The sequence below is a fragment of the Barbatula barbatula genome (assembly GCF_947034865.1).
Source record: "Barbatula barbatula genome assembly, chromosome: 7".
In the NCBI taxonomy this organism is placed as follows: Eukaryota; Metazoa; Chordata; class Actinopteri; order Cypriniformes; family Nemacheilidae; genus Barbatula; species Barbatula barbatula.
Genome location: NC_136770.1, coordinates 9,430,272 through 9,448,976, shown reverse-complemented (window position 1 = coordinate 9,448,976; position 18,705 = coordinate 9,430,272). Strand labels below are relative to the sequence as shown.

Sequence of the window (18,705 nt, the reverse complement as noted above, 5' to 3'; positions counted from 1 at the left end):
AGGCAAATGGGCATGATTTCAGTGTTGTCAGCAGACACACCTCAGCATGGAGTCATTCTCTGCTAAAAATCCATCAATTATTTGCTGGAAACTCCTCGTTTTTATGGCAAACTTGGCTCATGGTTTTATGGTTGCCTGCCCTTTCCATGTGTTATAAACCACAAAATGTGAATGGCCTCTCATTGTGAGAGGGAGTTGAGAGCTGACTACTCCATACTTTAATTTCTTACACTGATATGTCTGAAGGTGCTGCTTGATGTTGAACAAGCCCTTTTTAATAAAGCATTTTTGGTTCAAAATAATGTTGTCTCATCAAATCACAATATTATGGCAAATGTAATTAATTGTTCATCCTTATTGTGGAGGCCAGAAAAGAAATACCAAAAAGCCTAATAATCCAATTTAGGTTGCATATACAGATAAAATACAAATGGATATGTGTAAGTGTACCAGTCTTTTCTCATTTTTGGAAAGTATTAGGAGTCTAAAATTATAATGACCCATATCATTAATAGATATCAAATGAAGTTAAGACCAGACACTCAAGTTGAGCCCTAGGGCACTTTACTAAATAGTTCAACACACAATGAATGTAGGCCAGTGCGTTCTGATTCAATGCTCTTGCACTTATAACAACCTGGTCCAGAAAAAAACATCACCACAGATAAAGTCTGGCTTATTACACGGCCAAATCTCTTAATACAGAGAGCTGTCTCCCCTGTGTTTGGCAAGCAGCCTCTATTCCCTTATTTGCTGATCCCAGAATCCTTGGCAGGGATTATTTTTAAATGATTATTGAAAATAAGGTCTGCAAAAGCAAAACTATGAAAATCCTGACCTTAAGCCCGTAACCATGTATCACTACACTTTGAGTTTTATTTATTAATAATTGCATATGTATTTTACAGGTCAGAACTCAAGAGCAGAGCTTTGAATTTGATGCGAGCGACTATGGTGATCTACAGGAAAGGTCTAATTTTCCTAATGTTCTCAGTGACCTCAGTGGTAGAGGTCTGCAACCCAATCCGAGCCCGACAGGGCCTGAAAAACTTGCTGGCTTCGGTTCGGGTTAATATTTAATAAATAGCCTAGGGTTTGGGTCGGGTTCGAAACAAAAACAAAACAAATTCTAAAAAAAAAACAAGTTTGCGTGCCGTGGCGTGTGCTTCCATGTTTGCTGCGTTGCGACCACAAAAACCAGGAAAGAAAACACCCGCAAAATGTTTTCGAATAAACGGTTCTGTACATGTGCTACCGCCTCACACTCTTGTCCTCGTTGTCACAAAACAGCCGGTGATCTCTTAAGATGAGTGCGATAAAGCAATATTGTTGTGAACGTGGTGGAAGAACCCAAGTGCAGGCAGCGAGGATGAAGGGGTTAAACAATAACTTTAATATATATACATAAACAATAAAACACAAACACCCACGATGGGGTAAAAACACTAACCAACTAAATACAAATACTGAAAACAATTACTTCCTACAACGAGGGCAAAAACAACCAACTAGGAATAATAAACTAAGAACTTTGACAATACATACAAAATGAACGGAACAGGAACAAGGGAACTCTGAACAAGAACAAGGCATGGAAGACAGCATACAATCAAAACGAACGAGCACAAGACAATCGACATGAGGGCATTACATAGGGAGACTAACGGAGGAGATAACAATGGACAGGTGTGGGGAATGAGACACAGGTGGAAAGCAATACTAGCAATGAGAGGGGCGGGGCCAATGACGAGACTGGAGAGAACGCATATTATGTCCTGATTGACAATACGTCTCTCTCCACATAAAACACCTGGGTCTGTCATGATTCTGCCCCAGACCAGAAAATCAAGACAAGAGAAGGCAGAATCATGACAGAATCCCCCCCTAAATTAACGCCTCCTGGCGTTCACCAAGGGAGCAGACTAACGAGACAAGACCGACTGGGAAACAGACAACATCCAACAACACATGGTAAAAAACAACAAGGGTAAACAAGAAATCACAATATAAGGGTTGGGGTGACATACTTAAAACAATAAACATAGTTTGGAGGGGTGGGGGAACACATGAGTCCATGGGGGGAAGTCCAAAGGGGTTGGGACAAGATAGGACAGTCTTAGTCTGGGGTGAACGCTCAGGAGCATGGAGTCCCGGGGGACTTAGGGGGCGGCGCTCTAGAGCGCAGAGACCCAGAGGCCGTGGGAGGGACCCACTGAGTCTCCGGCTGGAAGGCTGGCTGAGTCACCGGCGGGAGGGCAGGACTGGACGCCGTCTGCTGCTGGGCAGGACTGGACACTGGACTGGACACCTACTGCTGCCCCGGACTGAACGTCGACTGCATCTGTGGCTCTGTTGCCTCTTATTCTTCAGCCGAGCCACACGTCCGGTGGTTGGCTGGAGGAAGAAGGTGAAGGGCGTGGCTGTCTCTGGGTTGGAGGCCTCTGACGAGGACCCCCAGGATTCTCGCCTCCCCCGCATGCCACCAAGGCTGACTGCGGGTGGGGAGATTGTAGGTGGTGGAGTGGAGGGCGTGGCGATGCCCATAACCTCGATATGCAAAACCCGACCCTCAGGAATCAAGTCCAAGGGAGCCGTTGATTTGAGATGGGCTGAGACCCTGGGTGAATCCCGATCGCAAACCAAGCTGACAAGATCCGTGAAGCACAGGGGTCTCAGCCTCCTCATCTCTGACTGGGAGAGTGGTTCTGCGAGGCAGTGGTTGAATATCGCCTTCAACTCCTCCTCGCTTGGGTGTCTCTAAGAAGTGGTTGGCGAAGTCCCAAATATAGGAGCCTCCATGGAGGAGGCCAAAAAGGAGGTGAGCCTCCTTTACACAGTCTCCCGTGTCCATGCTGCTAAAACACGTGGGTCTGTCATGATTCTGCCCCTAGACCAGAAAATCAAGACAAGAGAAGGCAGAATCATGACACAATATATTAGAGATGGAAAACATATTATAGTTCCAAATGATGCATGGAAAGCTGCAATCTGGAAGAATTATGATCTTCTTATTATTGTCAAGACTAGCCTGTAGTATCCCCAGCATCCCTGCAAAGTAATGTTATCAGCAGGAGCAGCGAGAGGAACTTCAGTGCAGCTGCGCTAACTTTTAATCGGAGCAGGACGGTGCTTAAACCCTCAACGGTAGTTTTTGTTTTTTAGGTTTGAGTTCCAGAGGGTTCAAAAATGCTTATTGACTTTAACACCTGTTCACCCACAGCAAAGTTTAATTATTGGTAAGTCTGTGTTATTTATTATTTTTTCTTGTGTGTTCACTGCTGAGGGGCCGCCGTGCCTTGTTGAAACTGTATTTGCTAACATGTAGCTATTTGTTTATTTATCATCACAAGCAATCCTAAAATGCAGCATATTTCAACAAAGCTTGCTGTTAAATGCACTTCGGGTTCATTTTAATATTAGTGTATTTTATTATCGTTGCTAACTTATCCTGATATTTCAATAACCCTGTCCTTTCATGTTGTATTTACATATAATTGAAGATTTTAAACCAGAGAAGATAGAGTTAGAGGCTCAGAATTAGAGTCTTGAATCCAATCTTTATCTAAGGATAGTAAGAGTGAAAGAACCATAGAAAACACCTTGGATGCAAGCACACACAGCTGAGTTCCGGTTGAAGATCCCCGCAGCTAAGAAACTTCGTGACTGTATAGTAGACAGCATAGTTGCAGGTCAAACCATAACTCAACCATTCCGATTACAGTCTCGAACAGGTTTGCCCAACTCAGCTATGCTCTGACTGAGAAACCTGCTGAAAGTCCCCTAGTTATCAGTGATTCTAATGTTCGGAATGTTAACAGAGGCACCAGCCACCCTAGTCAAATGTTGGACATAAAGTCAAATTTAAATGTGCTGGTCTAAGGCTAATCGTAAATTCAATAAGATTGCTATTCACCTCGGAACAAATGATGTTCGACTTCATCGGAGATCACAAAAGATAATATTAAAGAGGTGTTTGTGCTCGCAAGCACGATGTCAGACACTGTAATCGTCTCTGGCCCGCTCCCTGTTTATCGTGGTGATGAGATATATAGCAGATTTGCTGGAAGACCTGGGGTCTCATTTATAAAACTGTTTGTAGGATCCTTAGTAAATGTGTACATGCGCCCGAAAGCCAAAAATGGCGTACGCAAACTAAAATTGAGACTTATAAAACCGTTCGAGCTCACACTTGCACGCAATTTTCGATTTATAAATCACAGTCTTCTTGATAATTTGCGCACATGAAAAAAATCGACATCCCGCCCTTAACCCGCACAATTTCAACCATATTTATCCCATGCAAATCACCTCATGAATGGCCATGCATATTAATATAAAGGAGCAAGAGGTTATTAATGTGTAAAAATTCGCAGCAATGGAAACTAAGGGGAAAAAATTAATTTCACAGACACCGAAATAGAGGTTCTTGTGACTAAGGTGGAGGAAAGGAAATTGATTCTGTTTGGTACCATAGTATTAGCGTCACTGACAAAAAAAAGTGTGGAATGGCAGCATGTGACTGCAGCTATAAATGCAGTTGGTTCAGCTAACCGGAAGGTTCCCGAAATAAAAAAGAAGTGGTTCGACTTAAAAGTGGGGGCAATAAAAAGGCTCGCCAGTTACCGACATAGTGTGTCTGGGACTGGTGGGGGTCCTGTGATGTCCGGTTTTGTCCCCCTTAGAAAACCATCTGGCTTCTATAATTGGAGAAACCAGTGTGTGCGGTATATTGCCTGACACGGAGGGAGACACAGACATGGTGGAAACGGGTACATTATTTTATTGCATAAGGACAATTAAATAAAATATAGTACAATAGCTTATTGTGGTATTGTTTTTCCAGAGGATATGGGACATGGGCAATGGTTATAAATGAGACCACTGACCTGTTGAAAATGACAGTCCCCATCCCTCCTGGTCTGGTGCTTTCCTCCTGTCTAGAAACATGGCACATAGTCTTAATGCTAAAACTTGACTCACTGGGGCCCAGGTCAGGAAGCCGACAGAATGGCATAACCAATGGTCTGCTTGCCGCCTCACGTTGCAGAATACACAAAATGCGATAATTCCCCCCTCCCAAACATCATAAAAGTGAGGACTGTGTCTGTCCCCCGGATTAGCAAACATAAAATAATGCGTAAACCTCTTAAAGGTAATTTAATTAACGTTTAACAAATTAAACATGACAGAATTACAGATAATAAACTGTTACGACTCTGATTACATTACAGCACTTTTTGTTAATGATATGATAACAGATCATAAAATAGACATGCTCTTTTTGACAGAAACATGACTAAAGCCAGATGATCATATTACTTTAACTGAGCCTGTCCCCAAGATTATTATTATAAACATGAGCCTCATCTAAAAAGCAGAGGGGGGAGGTGTTGGTGCACTTTACAATAACTATTTTAGCATTTCCCAGAAGTCTAACTCTAAATATTTTGAAGTCATGGTATTTCATGTATCAACACCTAATACTAAGGATAGACATCTTTTACATTGATTCTTGCTATTGTATATAGGTCTCCAGGAAACCACACAGATTTTATTAAAGAATTTGGTGGGTTCTTATCAGAACTATTTCTGGCCGCAGACAGAATCCTTGTCCTTGGTGACTTTAGCATCCATGTAGATAACGATACAGATGCTTTAGGAATGGCTTTCAAAGACACTCTTAAGTCTATGGGTGTTAGACAACATGTTGTAATCATATTTCAGACTTAATACTGTTTTACGGTATAAATGTGGACAACGTTCACTCAAGCAAAGCGAAGACATTTCGGATCATTATCTTTGCTTCACTGGCCTATGGCTGCAAATCAAACTCATTGTTACAAATATGGTAGAACAATAACTTCAACTACCAAAGGTGCGTTTCTTGATAAACTGCCTGAATTGTCTCAAATATCTAGCATGAGTAATAATGTTGAAGATCTTGACTTTACCATTGAAAAGTTGAACTACACCTTCACGAAAACACTAGTCACAGTTGCTCCTCTGCACTTAAAGATTAAAAATGGCAGCCAAACACTGTGGTATAATGAACACACTCTAAAGAAAGCGGCACCAAAAATGAAGCACAACTTTAAGAAAACTAAATTAGAGATATTTCATACAGCATGGAAGAATAGTATTCGAAAATACAGGAAAGCCCTAAAGTGTCTAGATCCGCCTACTTTTCATCACTAATAGCACCACAGATAAAGTTTGCCTTATTACACGGCCAAATCTCTTAATACAGAGAGCTGTCTGCCCTGTTTTGGCAAGCAGCCTCTATTCCTTTATTTGGGATTTTCCAGAATCTCTTTAATTTGCAAAGATAAACTGATAACCAACAAATATGAACCCTTCTCTAGACTGGCATTCACATCGAATTCTGCCTCACACAGAACACACTGTGTCAAACCACATTCTTTTGTTCCAATATAATTTGAACAATGGTGGCAGTAGAAATGGGGCACATACTCACCATATTGGCCATAAGATTTATGGAAGAGATACAAGGTTGCGGGTATCAGTGCAGGGAAAAGTTCATGAAAAATTCGTAAAAAGATGGTCCAGAGCAATCCCGGTCAGGTTATGCCTCAGGACGTAGGCCATTAGAAGGAGCAAACTTTGACCTTTGGTAATTGGTGCTCCAGGGTACAAAAGGTCATCTCCACAATTTCCATCCTACAAAATGACACGTTGAGATTGACAAAAAACATTCAGTACAATGAACAAAACATTCTCATGTATTCAAGTTTATCACTTTCAAGCTTCTAATCATTTTAAAATGCCCTATATGAATGACACAATACACTTAACTTTGCTCTACTACCCAAGAAAAATCTAACACCAGTAAAATGTTATAATTATTTGTGATATGTTTCTGTCATGAACTCGGGTGGTGAGACACGGACAGAGGACCCAGGTGCAGACAGCGGGTAACATAATTAATAAAACAAACACCCACGAGGGGGTAACAAAACGTGGATACAATAACATGACAGGACTAGGACCAACTACACTGAAACAAAACTTAAATGAACTCTTTGACAAACTACACATGACTAAACTAACACAACACAGGAACTCACCACACAAACCACAATGAACCAGCACAAGACAGAAGACACAAGGGCATTAAATAAGGGACCAAATCAAGAGGGGAACAGGTGTAGGGCATTAATCAATAACGAAGTAACAAGAGGATGGGAACAGAGACGAGACCAGAGAGAGTGTATGGAAGGCCATGACAATAATTGCCTCTCTCCACATTAAACATGAGGTTCTGTCATGATCCTGCCACTATACTAAGAGAAACATGACAAGATGTGGCGGAATCATGACAGTTATTTGCTAAATATGATTACACCTGAAATGTTTGCATTATTCTGGGAACCCTTGGGATCGAGCACTGAATCTAACCATTTTTAATTTAGTATTAGTCTCTGATTGGTTTTGATAAGTTGTCATCACTGAACTTAAATTTACAGATATTTTAGGGATTCCTTGTGTGTAGCTAGTTTTGGAGATACTAGTTCCAACACAGTATCTCAAATATTTTTTCAAACATCAGACAATATAGTAAAATGCTACGTCTAATCATCACTATGATCAATCATTTTCATTGCTGCACTCTTTGGACATGGTTTTATGTCAGCCAGAGATCTCAGTTCAGCTTTATTGTGGCCTGCTGAGCAAAATGGAAGTGCCTGGCATGAAAATAAAGTCTTTGTAATTCTATTGTACTCTATGGCAGAGGAATTAAATGTGTTGTTCAGATTGTGTGCATCAAGTCATCATAGCAAATCACTCATGTAAAAGATAAACAAAACTCACAAAGATGAACGCTGGACTGTAAATAATTGTAATCTTACCTGTGACGGATTTGGGTTGGGTCTCCCAGCCTCTCCTATGTCAACCACAACGTCCTCAGCAGCTGAACTATTCTGAAGTTGGCACAAAGTGTGTGGCAAGTTAGTCACTAAATCTGGTGTTATTTTGGTATTGAGTGGGATCATAAACACTAGAAGTGAAGCAACCTATAATGCAAATGCTGGCCTGTAAGTAATTGTAATCTTACCTGTGACGGATTTGGGTTGGGTCTCCCAGCCTCTGGTCTTTGCATGATCTGGTGCTCTCCTATATCAACCACATCGTCCTCAGCAGCTGAACTATTCTGAAGTTGGCACAAAGTGTGTGGCAAGTTAGTCACTGAATCTGGTGTTATTTTGGTATTGAGTGCGATCTTAAAACACTAGAAGTAAAGCAACCTCCAGCTGCTCCACTCTGAAATTAGAAAAATGTGTGAGCTAGTTTGGTACGTTGTAGTAGTCAGTTCCTCTAAATACAAAATACCAATAAACTAGCATAGTGAACAAATGTGTATTATGGTTTGTTGTACTACACTCTACCCCATTTTGGATTGTTCACACAAACATATATAGACAGTAGGCCACCCTAAACAATTTGGTGTCTGATTTATGTGAATATCATACATTGTTCCATCATGAAGACTGCAGAACAAAAAATTTAAGGCAATCGATTGCCTCAATTTTTGTATATTTTGAAATTAAAAGTTTTAGTAAGCAGATCTGGCAGATTTTAAGTTGGTACTTTAACATTTCAAAGTTAAGAACAATTAATTCAGAGTACACTATTTCATACAATTAACATAAAACCTTCATGTAATTTCAATGTGAACACTTTCATTAGTTTTCAATTATAGTTTTAACATATCTTATTGTTAGCATGATAACATAATGGTGTTATAAAGCACTGCTGCATGAGTGCAACAATATAAAGATTTAATTTGCTCTCAAATCAAGCCGCATGCACCACTTGTCAACATGATGGTAACTATCCTAATACCAACATTAACAGAAATTCCTCCAAATTAGCATAACAAAACATTCAAGTGCCATCAGCAAAGCATGCTGGGAAATAGACATCACAGCCGTTTCAGTTAAACTTAAGTTTGTTTAAATTAAAATAAATAATTTCATAATACTCAAAACAATGAAACAGTTCAGTTTACTTAAAATATATCAGTTCTGTGAACTTGAAAGAAAAAGAAAGTGCTAAATATTCATAAAAGTTCATTTGACTGAACTAATTAGTTTAATTTAAATTTGTCCTACTCAAACCAATTGATTTTTTTAAGCGTTTGGGTTTACAGTAAGTTTCCACGAAGACATACGGTAAACACATGGGTAGTTACAGAGTAGTTCATTACATTAGCGTATAGACTGCCACACAGGCCTACTAATGTCTACAGAAAACCATCCAAATGTAAGTAATTCAACAATTGTTGGTCACATTGTTACAAAGTAAAAAAGTAAAGAATAGACAATTAGGCTATGAGGAATGAATTATGCATTATCAGTGTCCTGACCTTACTGTCAGCTCTCTTCCGTTTTCCTGCTGTTGGCTGCAGTGGTGCATCATGGTGAGCCGGAGGCTGTAAGCAATACAGTTGTCCCCATCCATGTCAGTGCACAAAATAAAATCTAACCAAGTGTAATACATTAATTATTTTACGAGAAAGAGTTGGTAGGTCTGAAAACAATACCAACTACTTTTTTGATCTTGATATAAATTTAATATGACTTGGTTATATTTTTATTACATAAGCAGTTTTTACAGTGTCTCAAAGAAATTTGGGAATTAAGCTAGTTTTTTGCCTGAAAACATTACAGGTTGTAATCCATGCAATGTCATAATCATAAACAATACTTTACATAATCATATATGCTAGCTTACTTCTCTGTCATGACGTCCTAAAATTATGTCAGGGACTTCAACACCAGTGCTGCAAAGGTACTGCTTGTACTGTTGTCTTCTGCCTTTTCCCTGAAACAAAAGACAATTTCAAGACAGTGTAGCTTTATCCTATTATTACCATTATTATTTATTATTAATATTAATAATAATATTAGTACTGCTATACTAGGGCCTTCTACAATAATACTAATAATGATAAAAAGAAGAAGTAGTAGGCCGACTACTACCATCATTATAATTAAAAGAACAAGAAAAACATATTAACAATTTAAAATAATGATACAAATTATAATTACCTTCCTGTTTCTGTATTCTGTTGTTCTTGGTATTTTCTTATTAGTGACCAATAAGTAGGACTTGTACTTTGATTGTACAGGTGGCATATTTGAATAACTATTGTTGAGCACTGCAACAGATCAAGATTCAAAAATCAAGACTAAGCAGTAGATGGCTACGTATGGACCCAGGAATTGGACCTACCCACCAGTCGGTTCCCACATCCAATCAGTGTGTGCAGCATCATCGACATCCAATCACTATGTAGAAGTTTGGGCGGCAATTAGCTACTGTAGCCAATCAGTAACGGTTAATGTTTGAAATTCATCACTGATACTCAGGCGGTAACAGGGTAAAGTTAGCAAAATGTATGGATTGTTTTATTTCGTAGACGGGTCCGTTATTGCAGATAGTACATCAATTATACAGAATGCATATGTGAATGCTGGTGTTAAAGTCAACTGCAAGGAAGACATCCAGTCCAGCTAAACGCAGGCGAGATCCGAAACCGATTGCAGCCAAACTGCTGTTCATGGCGGGTACTAAAACATTTGAAACACTGTTTGTAACATTAACTAACCGACTACCTGTCATGTAATTTAACGTTACTGATGATGAAGTACTTGAAACATATGGCGCTTTTCCATTACATGGTACATGCTCGACTTGCCTCTTATGGAAAAAAGTACCTGGTACCTGCTAACAGGTACTTTTTTTAGTACCACCTCGGCTAGGTTCCAAGCGAGCTGAGCCGATACTAAAAGGTGACATGAAAGCGGAGGGTGGCCTGATGTTCTTAAACATCAGGCCACTTATATAGGCTACGGCGAAAGCTCTGCGTGGAGCCACTGCAGAACTGTAAAAAAAGCTCACGTGGCCTAATGTTTAGACTTGTGCGCTGGTGTGTCTGTCGAGCCGGCATATGAAACGACCAGCCCTGCTGAGGCGGTACTAAAATCTGCAATGGAAAACGGACGGACGCACAGTGTGTCGAGGCGAGTCGAGCAGGTAAAACGCCATAATTAATAAGTCCTCCTGTAGAGAACGCGCCAACACTACCATTTACAGACCCAAAGTGTTTGGCTAGTGAAGGTTTAGCTAGTAACGCTATTATGGAATTCGTCGTCGCTATGCAGCATGTCCATTTTATGAAAATTCTGATAATTGGTTAAGTCAAAGTTAATAAAGTCATTCGGTTGTTGGGGACAACATATTTATATACGAAGGTGCAACTGGCTAAGATATAGAACAAATACAGTTGTGTCAAGGAGACATTTTCAATGTACAGAGGGGATGGACTCATAACGTGGTATGGACATTAGTGCCCAATACTGATGAAAATTATGTAACATATAGGATAATGCAATGTTATGCAATGAAAGTCGCTTTGGATAAAAGCGTCTGCCAAATGCATGAATGTAAGTAATAAAGTACAAATAAATTAAATGACAGTGACCTTCCTGTCATGAAATTATTTTTTATTATTAAAAGGTCACATTGAATTTGAATTTGATGTGTCTTCTTCACAGAAAACTACAAAGAAGTAGTCCAGAAGCGTGTTGCTTTCCTCAAGGGTGGGGATATATGGTCTTCCTTCAGTCAGTCTGGCCAGGAGAAGGGGGTGGTGATGCAAGGAATGACGGTAAGCTTGATTTATGACTTAACAGTTATGGAACATTGTGATTCCAGTTTACAAATAATGCTGTGTCATCTTAGAATATGTTTGCCATGGGAGTTACATTGTGAATTTTTGCAGACTTTTCCAAGCTGGGTGCACAAGCATTTAGCAAATTTAGCTGGCAAAAATGTATTTGAAATGATAAATATTACTTAAAAGACTTTGAAACAAATTAAGTTAACTCAAATACTGCCCGAGTGATGGATGAAGGTGGATTCTTGGAAAGTGTGCTGTAGTCAAAATATGAAGAAATACACATGTAGAAGCTATTAAAAATGTGTCTCTGCAGTTACTTAAAGTGGTGGTGTGGACATTTTCAAAATCATTCTCTTAAACAAGATGTACGTTGTCAGTCTGGTTCACAGATGGCCAAGATTGGCGAACAGCTCAAGAGGGACCTCAAACGGCAACCTACAAGAGAACTCTTTTCAACTCCTGCTAGATATGAGTCTGATTCCGACAATACATGTTGTGATATTTTTGATCCACCCAAAAAACGAAAAATGGTAAGTTTAAAAATGTAACTGACTACATCAAATAGTGTGCAGTGTTCCCCAGATAATTTTACAGAGATTACAGTGATGGATTATAGCCTAATTGTGCTGAAACGCATGCACTAGCACACTTTGCACTTAAATTGAATTATGTCCCAGTACCAACCTACAAACCCATACCCTTGGTGCTCAGGGTAAAGCTTGTGATGTAGCAGAACTGCATTTTTGTGAAAATGATTTACTATCCAAGAGTGTATGAAATCTGTTAATTTCTACACACACTCACAGCATGAAAATTGTGTTTTGGCATGTGTATGTTTAGGAGTGTATAGCTGCCATTATTGTTCAAGGTAATTAGGTTGATGTTTTCTGTATAGGTGATTAACACCATTGAGGAGGAGGAGGACGACATCCCTCAGGCGGAGTCTCAGCGGCCAGGGACAGTGTTTGTTGAAATGGATGAGGACAGTTTGAAGGCTCTGAAAGGTGGGTGGGTGTATATGTATGCTAGTGATGCCAGGGTTATCTCTGCCACAGCCTGAACCCTCCCATACACCTGCAGTCATTGTCATCGAGGTCATGAAGTCAACTTTATGAATTCAAGACATGCATCCCACTGTTAATTTGAAGAACATGCATGTTACGTGTTATGTCTTAAAATACAGACCTGACTTCCCTCATTACAAATTTGATATTTTTGACATACTTGACTACTGTTAATGCTCCTTGTTTGAATTTCACTGATTAAGCAATATGGCAAATTAATACAAATATATTTCCACAGAAAATTGGTGTATATCTGGTTATTAGCTTTACTGCTTACTTGAGCAGTTGTGGTTAACCCAACTTCAATGACCATTTATTCATCTCCCACTCTAAAAAGTAAAATATGCTTGAACGCTAGGAGGGTGCTTTGAAATCTTTGGTCAGTTAGTTTATCGCACCATTCATAGTTGGTCATTGACGTTCAATTCTTGGAAAGTCATGCAATTTTACATTTGACTTAACTTGTGAACCCTGTGCTTCTCTATATTTCACAAGCTAAACTGAACAGTCACCCTACTCCATCTTCACACTCATTACTGGAATTACTGCCCTGTGCCTTTAAGTGAGTGGAACATTCATGTCAGACATGCATGCTAGCTGTGAAAAGTATGAGTAAGGATCCTCATCCAATCAGAAATAAATCAAAGTTAAACCAGATGTAGCTGTTGTAAAATTACATTTATATAAGTGCTATTTTGTGTCACAATGTGATACTGATCCTTTTTATACTATATCTGTCACGCGATAAAAGAGGAATCCAAATGCAGTGATGACAAATAACAGTCTTTAATGAATGAATAAACAAAGGCAGTCTGTCGTTGAAGCACACAGCACCGGAGATAAATAAAACAGAAGGAGAGCCGACTCCCGTCTCGGCGGATACGGTACAAAGCTGTTTAGTAGCGGCACAGAAGTCACAGACAGGGAGAACCGCGGGGGTTCAACAGCAGATACAGCCAGAGACAGAGGATACCTGGCATCAGACAGTTCCAAACAAGACAAGGCAGGATTAGGTGAGTATCTTTCATAACATATCACAGACAAGACGGATGCAGTAGTTACATGTGACGTGAAGCAATAATCTGACAAGGAATCTAGCAGAGCAAACACAAGATAAAGGGAAGGCACTTAAGGGTAAAGTGGAAACAGGTGATCAACAAGTAGATCAGCTCGATCGCTGATTCCAATGATGAACAGGTGCATGAAGAAAGAGAGCGAGAAAGTGAAACACTATACAGCTAAAAAGTGGTGTGTGTGTGAATGAGAGAAAGAGAGAAAGGGAAGAGAAACCTGACTCATGACAATATCCTTATTTTAGAGCTGCCGGGACTTGTGTCTTCACTCAAAACAGTCCTAAACAAAATGGAAGATTCACCTTTGTCTTCCATGATTTCCAGCCAAAGCGAATCACCTCGTGCTGGTAGTCACACTGGCAGTGAACAACACATGGTATGGCTGAAGGACCTTAAACCAATCCTTGTTATGTCTTTGTTATGATTGGGTGCAAAAAGCATATACAAAAAAAATCTTACAAGATTGTGGAGATACTGTTTGTGTTAAAACACTTGAAGCCAAGACATGTGCCAACCTGCCCTATAGAGAAGTGTTTGTAATTTACCTTTTATCTTAATCTGCTTGTGTGTTTTCACAAGTGTCATTGGGCAACTCATTAGTGCAAGTCCCAAAACGCCTCTCTCAGAGGCTGAGTGGGAGGAGGAAGGGTCACATTGGTGTTTGGCAGGGAAACTTTGGCCAAGGCAACCATCACAGGGAAAGGGAAAAAAGGCGAGCTCAAGGAGCAGCTTGAGCCAGAAAAAACAAATGCAATTATTGGTACAGTAATGTCATAGTTATGAATTCAAATCCATTTTCATGATTGATTCACAAATCCATTATCATCAATTACTGTATTTCAATGTTATAAATTGTCTATCCTGTTTTAATTCATGCCTATGTCTCTTTCCTGTTTTCACAGATGCAGCGAGGGAGCGATTCCCCAACACCGAGGTGGCAGAGATCCGGGGCCTTCTACGGAGGAAGTGCAACAATGAGAGCTACAAGGCCTCTAATTCAAGTCAGAGCTAGATGTGCATGTTGTTCGCCATGCATTGTTCGATCTGTTCCCGGCATTTCAAAGAAAGTCGACTGTTCAAGGTTCCTCCTTTTGCCAATATCTGATTTTGTGTCAATAATAAAGATCCTTTTCTGAAATGCAATTTGTAATCTGTTGATTTAATGCACATGAACTGAATTGTAATACAATACACTTGTAGTGTAATAGCAACATTCATGCTTAAATATAACAAAATGGGGATAAAAGTACAGATTAAATATACTTAAAACTATTTGTTTCTACCTTGCGCTATAATAACATTGTACTGGAAGTACGTGTCTATGATGTTAAGGTTGTAATTGAACTTCACTTAAAAAACATTATTATTGTCATAGTGGGACACTTTAAAAGCACTAAATATAGTTAGGAAGTGCATTTGTAGATCACTTGAAATATTACAGAGGCATACTAAATTAACATAGTAATTATAAGTATGATTTAGTTATTGCTTTGACATGACTACTGAAGCTAAGGTCTGACTCTAGAGACACACCGAGATTCCAGATTTTTTGTTGTTTGACCTTTAGAGTGAAGGTACGCGTTCACCTTGAGAACTTCGTCTTTATTTCCAAACGCAATGACTTCAGTTTTGTCTTTGTTTAACTGAAGAAAGTTTTGGCACATCCAACTATTTATTTCATCAATGCATTTGAGCAGGGAGTCAATGGGGCTGTAATCGTAATCGGCTAAGTATATCTGTGTGTCGTCTGCATAGCTGTGGTAAGCAATTTGGTTATTTCTCATTATTTGGCTCAATGGGAGCATGCACAGGTTGAATAGGAGAGGCGCAAGAATTGAGCCTTGAGGGACTCCGCATGTCATGGATGTCCACTCAGACTTATGGTCACCTATACTCACATAATAACCTCTCGCTTCTAGGTATGACCTGAACCATTTTAGGACTATCCCAGAAAGCCCCAGTTTTCCAGCCTGTCTATAAGTATTTTGTGATCGACTGTGTCAAATGCAGCACTGAGGTCGAGTAGGACCAGCATGGATAATTTGCCAGAATCAGTACTTAAGCAAATGTCATTTACTATCTTAATGAGCGCTGTCTCTGTGCTGTGATGTGGGCGGAACCCAGATTGAAAATTGTCAAAGTATCCGTTTGATCTTAAGAATTTGTTCAGCTGATTGAAGACAACTTTTTCAATGATCTTACCTATGAAGGGAAGATTTGAAATCGGTCTATAGTTATTTAATATGGTCTCATCCAGATTGCTCTTTTTCGGGAGGGGTTTAACAACGGCAGTTTTCAGGGAGTTTCGGAAACTTCCAGAGAGAAGCGAGGCATTTACCACATGTAGGAGATCTGCTTCTAAACAGTTCAACACACTTTTGAAAAAATATGTGGGAAGTGCGTCAAGGGCGCAGGTTGAAGTTTTAAGATGTTGAATGGTTTCTTCCAAATTTTTGCCATCAATTTCTTCATAATCAGACATTGTAACATCTTTCTCAGGTTGTGGTGTGATCTGTCAGCGCTATCAAGGATGTGATGATCACCTTTCTAACGTTATTGATTTTATCAGAGAAGAAAGAAGCAAACTCACTGCACTTGCTGTCTGAGAGCATTTCTCTTGGAATCTGGCTCGGGGGGTTTGTCAGTACAGTAGAGTCTACAGTAGAGAAAAGATTCCGGGTGTTGTTTAAGTTGCTGTTTATAATATTTGAGAAGAAAGTCTGTCTAGCTTTGCCTAGTTCCATATTGAAAGCATGGATGGTGTCTTTGTAGATGTTATAATGGACTACAAGTTTTGTGTTCCGCCACAAGCGCTCTGCTTTTCTGCATTGTCTTTTCATATTTTGCACTGCTGTTGAGTTTCTCCAAGGTGCTTTTTGTCTACCACTCTTCCTGACTTTCACAGGAGCAATATCATCAATTAGACTTTTAACCTTCAAGTTAAAAGAATCAAGGAGAGAATCACCAGAGTCAGCAGATATGCTTGCTGTTAAAGATATGCAGCAAAGCATTTGTGAAGCCACAACACGCACAACCTTGAGGCGGATGGGCAGAAGACCCCACCGGGTACCACTCATTTCCACTACAAATAGGAAAAAGGGGCAACAATTTGCACGAGCTCACCAAAATTGGACAGTTGAAGATTGGAAAAATGTTGCCTGGTCTGATGAGTCTCGATTTCTGTTGAGACATTCAGATGGTAGAGTCAGAATTTGGCGTAAACAGAATAAGAACATGGATCCATCATGCCTTGTTACCACTGTGCAGGCTGGTGGTGTAATGGTGTGGGCGATGTTTTCTTGGCACACTTTAGGCCCCTTAGTGCCAATTGGGCATCGTTTAAATGCCACGGCCTACCTTAGCATTGTTTCTGACCATGTCCATCCCTTTATGACCACCATGTACCTATCCTCTGATGGCTACTTCCAGCAGGATAATGCACCATGTCACAAAGCTCGAATCATTTCAAATTGGTTTCTTGAACATGACAATGAGTTCACTGTCCTAAAATGGCCCCCTCAGTCACCAGATCTCAACCCAATAGAGCATCTTTGGGATGTGGTGGAATGGGAGCTTCATGCCCTGGATATGCATCCCACAAATCTCCATCAACTGCAAGATGCTACCCTATCAATATGGGCCAACATTTCTAAAGAATGTTTTCAGAATCAATGCCACGTATAATTAAGGCAGTTCTGAAGGCGAAAGGGGGTCAAACACAGCATTAGTATGGTGTTCCTAATAATCCTTTAGGTGAGTGTATGTGTATGAGTCAAGTGAATAACCCACCTCTGATGGTGGCTGTACACATTTTTTCGTTTTTCTAGCAGCAGCCTTCGACCTGGATACACAAATTATTTTGTGGATTGAAGGCTCGATTAGCTACTGTGACGAGCGGGCCAGTGGCCAATCAGCGTCGCCAAGGCAATGGCGAAATCAAGCCGCCACACCTGCGGATCGTCACCACCTGGTCCCTATCAAGCTCACCCTTTATAAGCAGAGGAAGAAGAGGAAAGAGTGAGCTTGTTCTCCAGAGAGAGCCGAATGATTAATGTGTGTTTTTCTTCCTTTCGTAGAGACCAGCGAGTGACGATCCCCAGACACCGCTCACCACCCACAGATACTTCACCACTTCCAACACCGAGGCACGAGCACCACCTCCAATCTCGAGGACACTAGAGGAGCTACATTCCCCACAGCTAATCTAACCTGTAACCACTCGTGGTGCCTCATAATAAATCACCCTCCGGGGCTTAAAAGTTCGAAGTACTTTGTCTGTCTCGTCTATGCCTGCCACAGTGGTGGAGAATGCGGGCATATTGACGGGACAGTTTCTAACAGAGCCTACCTTTTTGTTTTTTCGTCTGTTGGAAACCACTCTCTCTTTCACCCTCTCTTCGCTCCTCCCTGACACCGGACGAAGATGGAAGGAATTATTCAGAGGGCATACTTCGCTTTCCCCCATACCTGTCAACATTGAGATTTGAAAATAAGGGAAATCTTATAACCAACACCCCCCCACCTCTCAATTTTTTTATGTGTATTTTACGTAAGTTTTTACCGAACACAATTTACAAAATCTCTCGTTGGGAGACTAAAGTGCAGAACATAGTTAACACAGTTAAGTAGAACAAACAGATTCTAAAGATTTTATTGGTCATGTGAATCACAGTACTGATTGCCTACACCAAACACGGATCCCTAAACCTACTGGTCATTATAAGCCTAACCAATGAAATTAGCTGCAGGGCGGGATTTCCACTTCACTGTTTTGCGCCCAGTGTTTATTTTTTATAGAAATATAAAAAATATGGGAGAAATACGGGAAAATATTTTAACAGGGTGATAGTGGGATAGCAAGGTA

At 40.2% G+C, this 18,705-nt stretch overlaps 1 protein-coding gene across 1 annotated transcript; it reads left to right on the top strand.

Moving 5' to 3' along the window:
- Positions 1–2,797: 2,797 nt before the first annotated feature.
- On the top strand, positions 2,798–14,606 carry LOC306896269 (uncharacterized protein; the record flags this gene model as incomplete). The annotated part of the gene is made up of 5 exons (XM_079460071.1): positions 2,798–2,864; positions 11,580–11,692; positions 12,082–12,234; positions 12,600–12,708; positions 14,087–14,606. 5 exons carry the CDS (start codon positions 2,798–2,800, stop codon positions 14,263–14,265), a joined length of 621 nt encoding a protein of 206 aa, XP_079316197.1. The 3' UTR covers positions 14,266–14,606.
- Between the last annotated feature and the right edge of the window lie 4,099 nt (positions 14,607–18,705).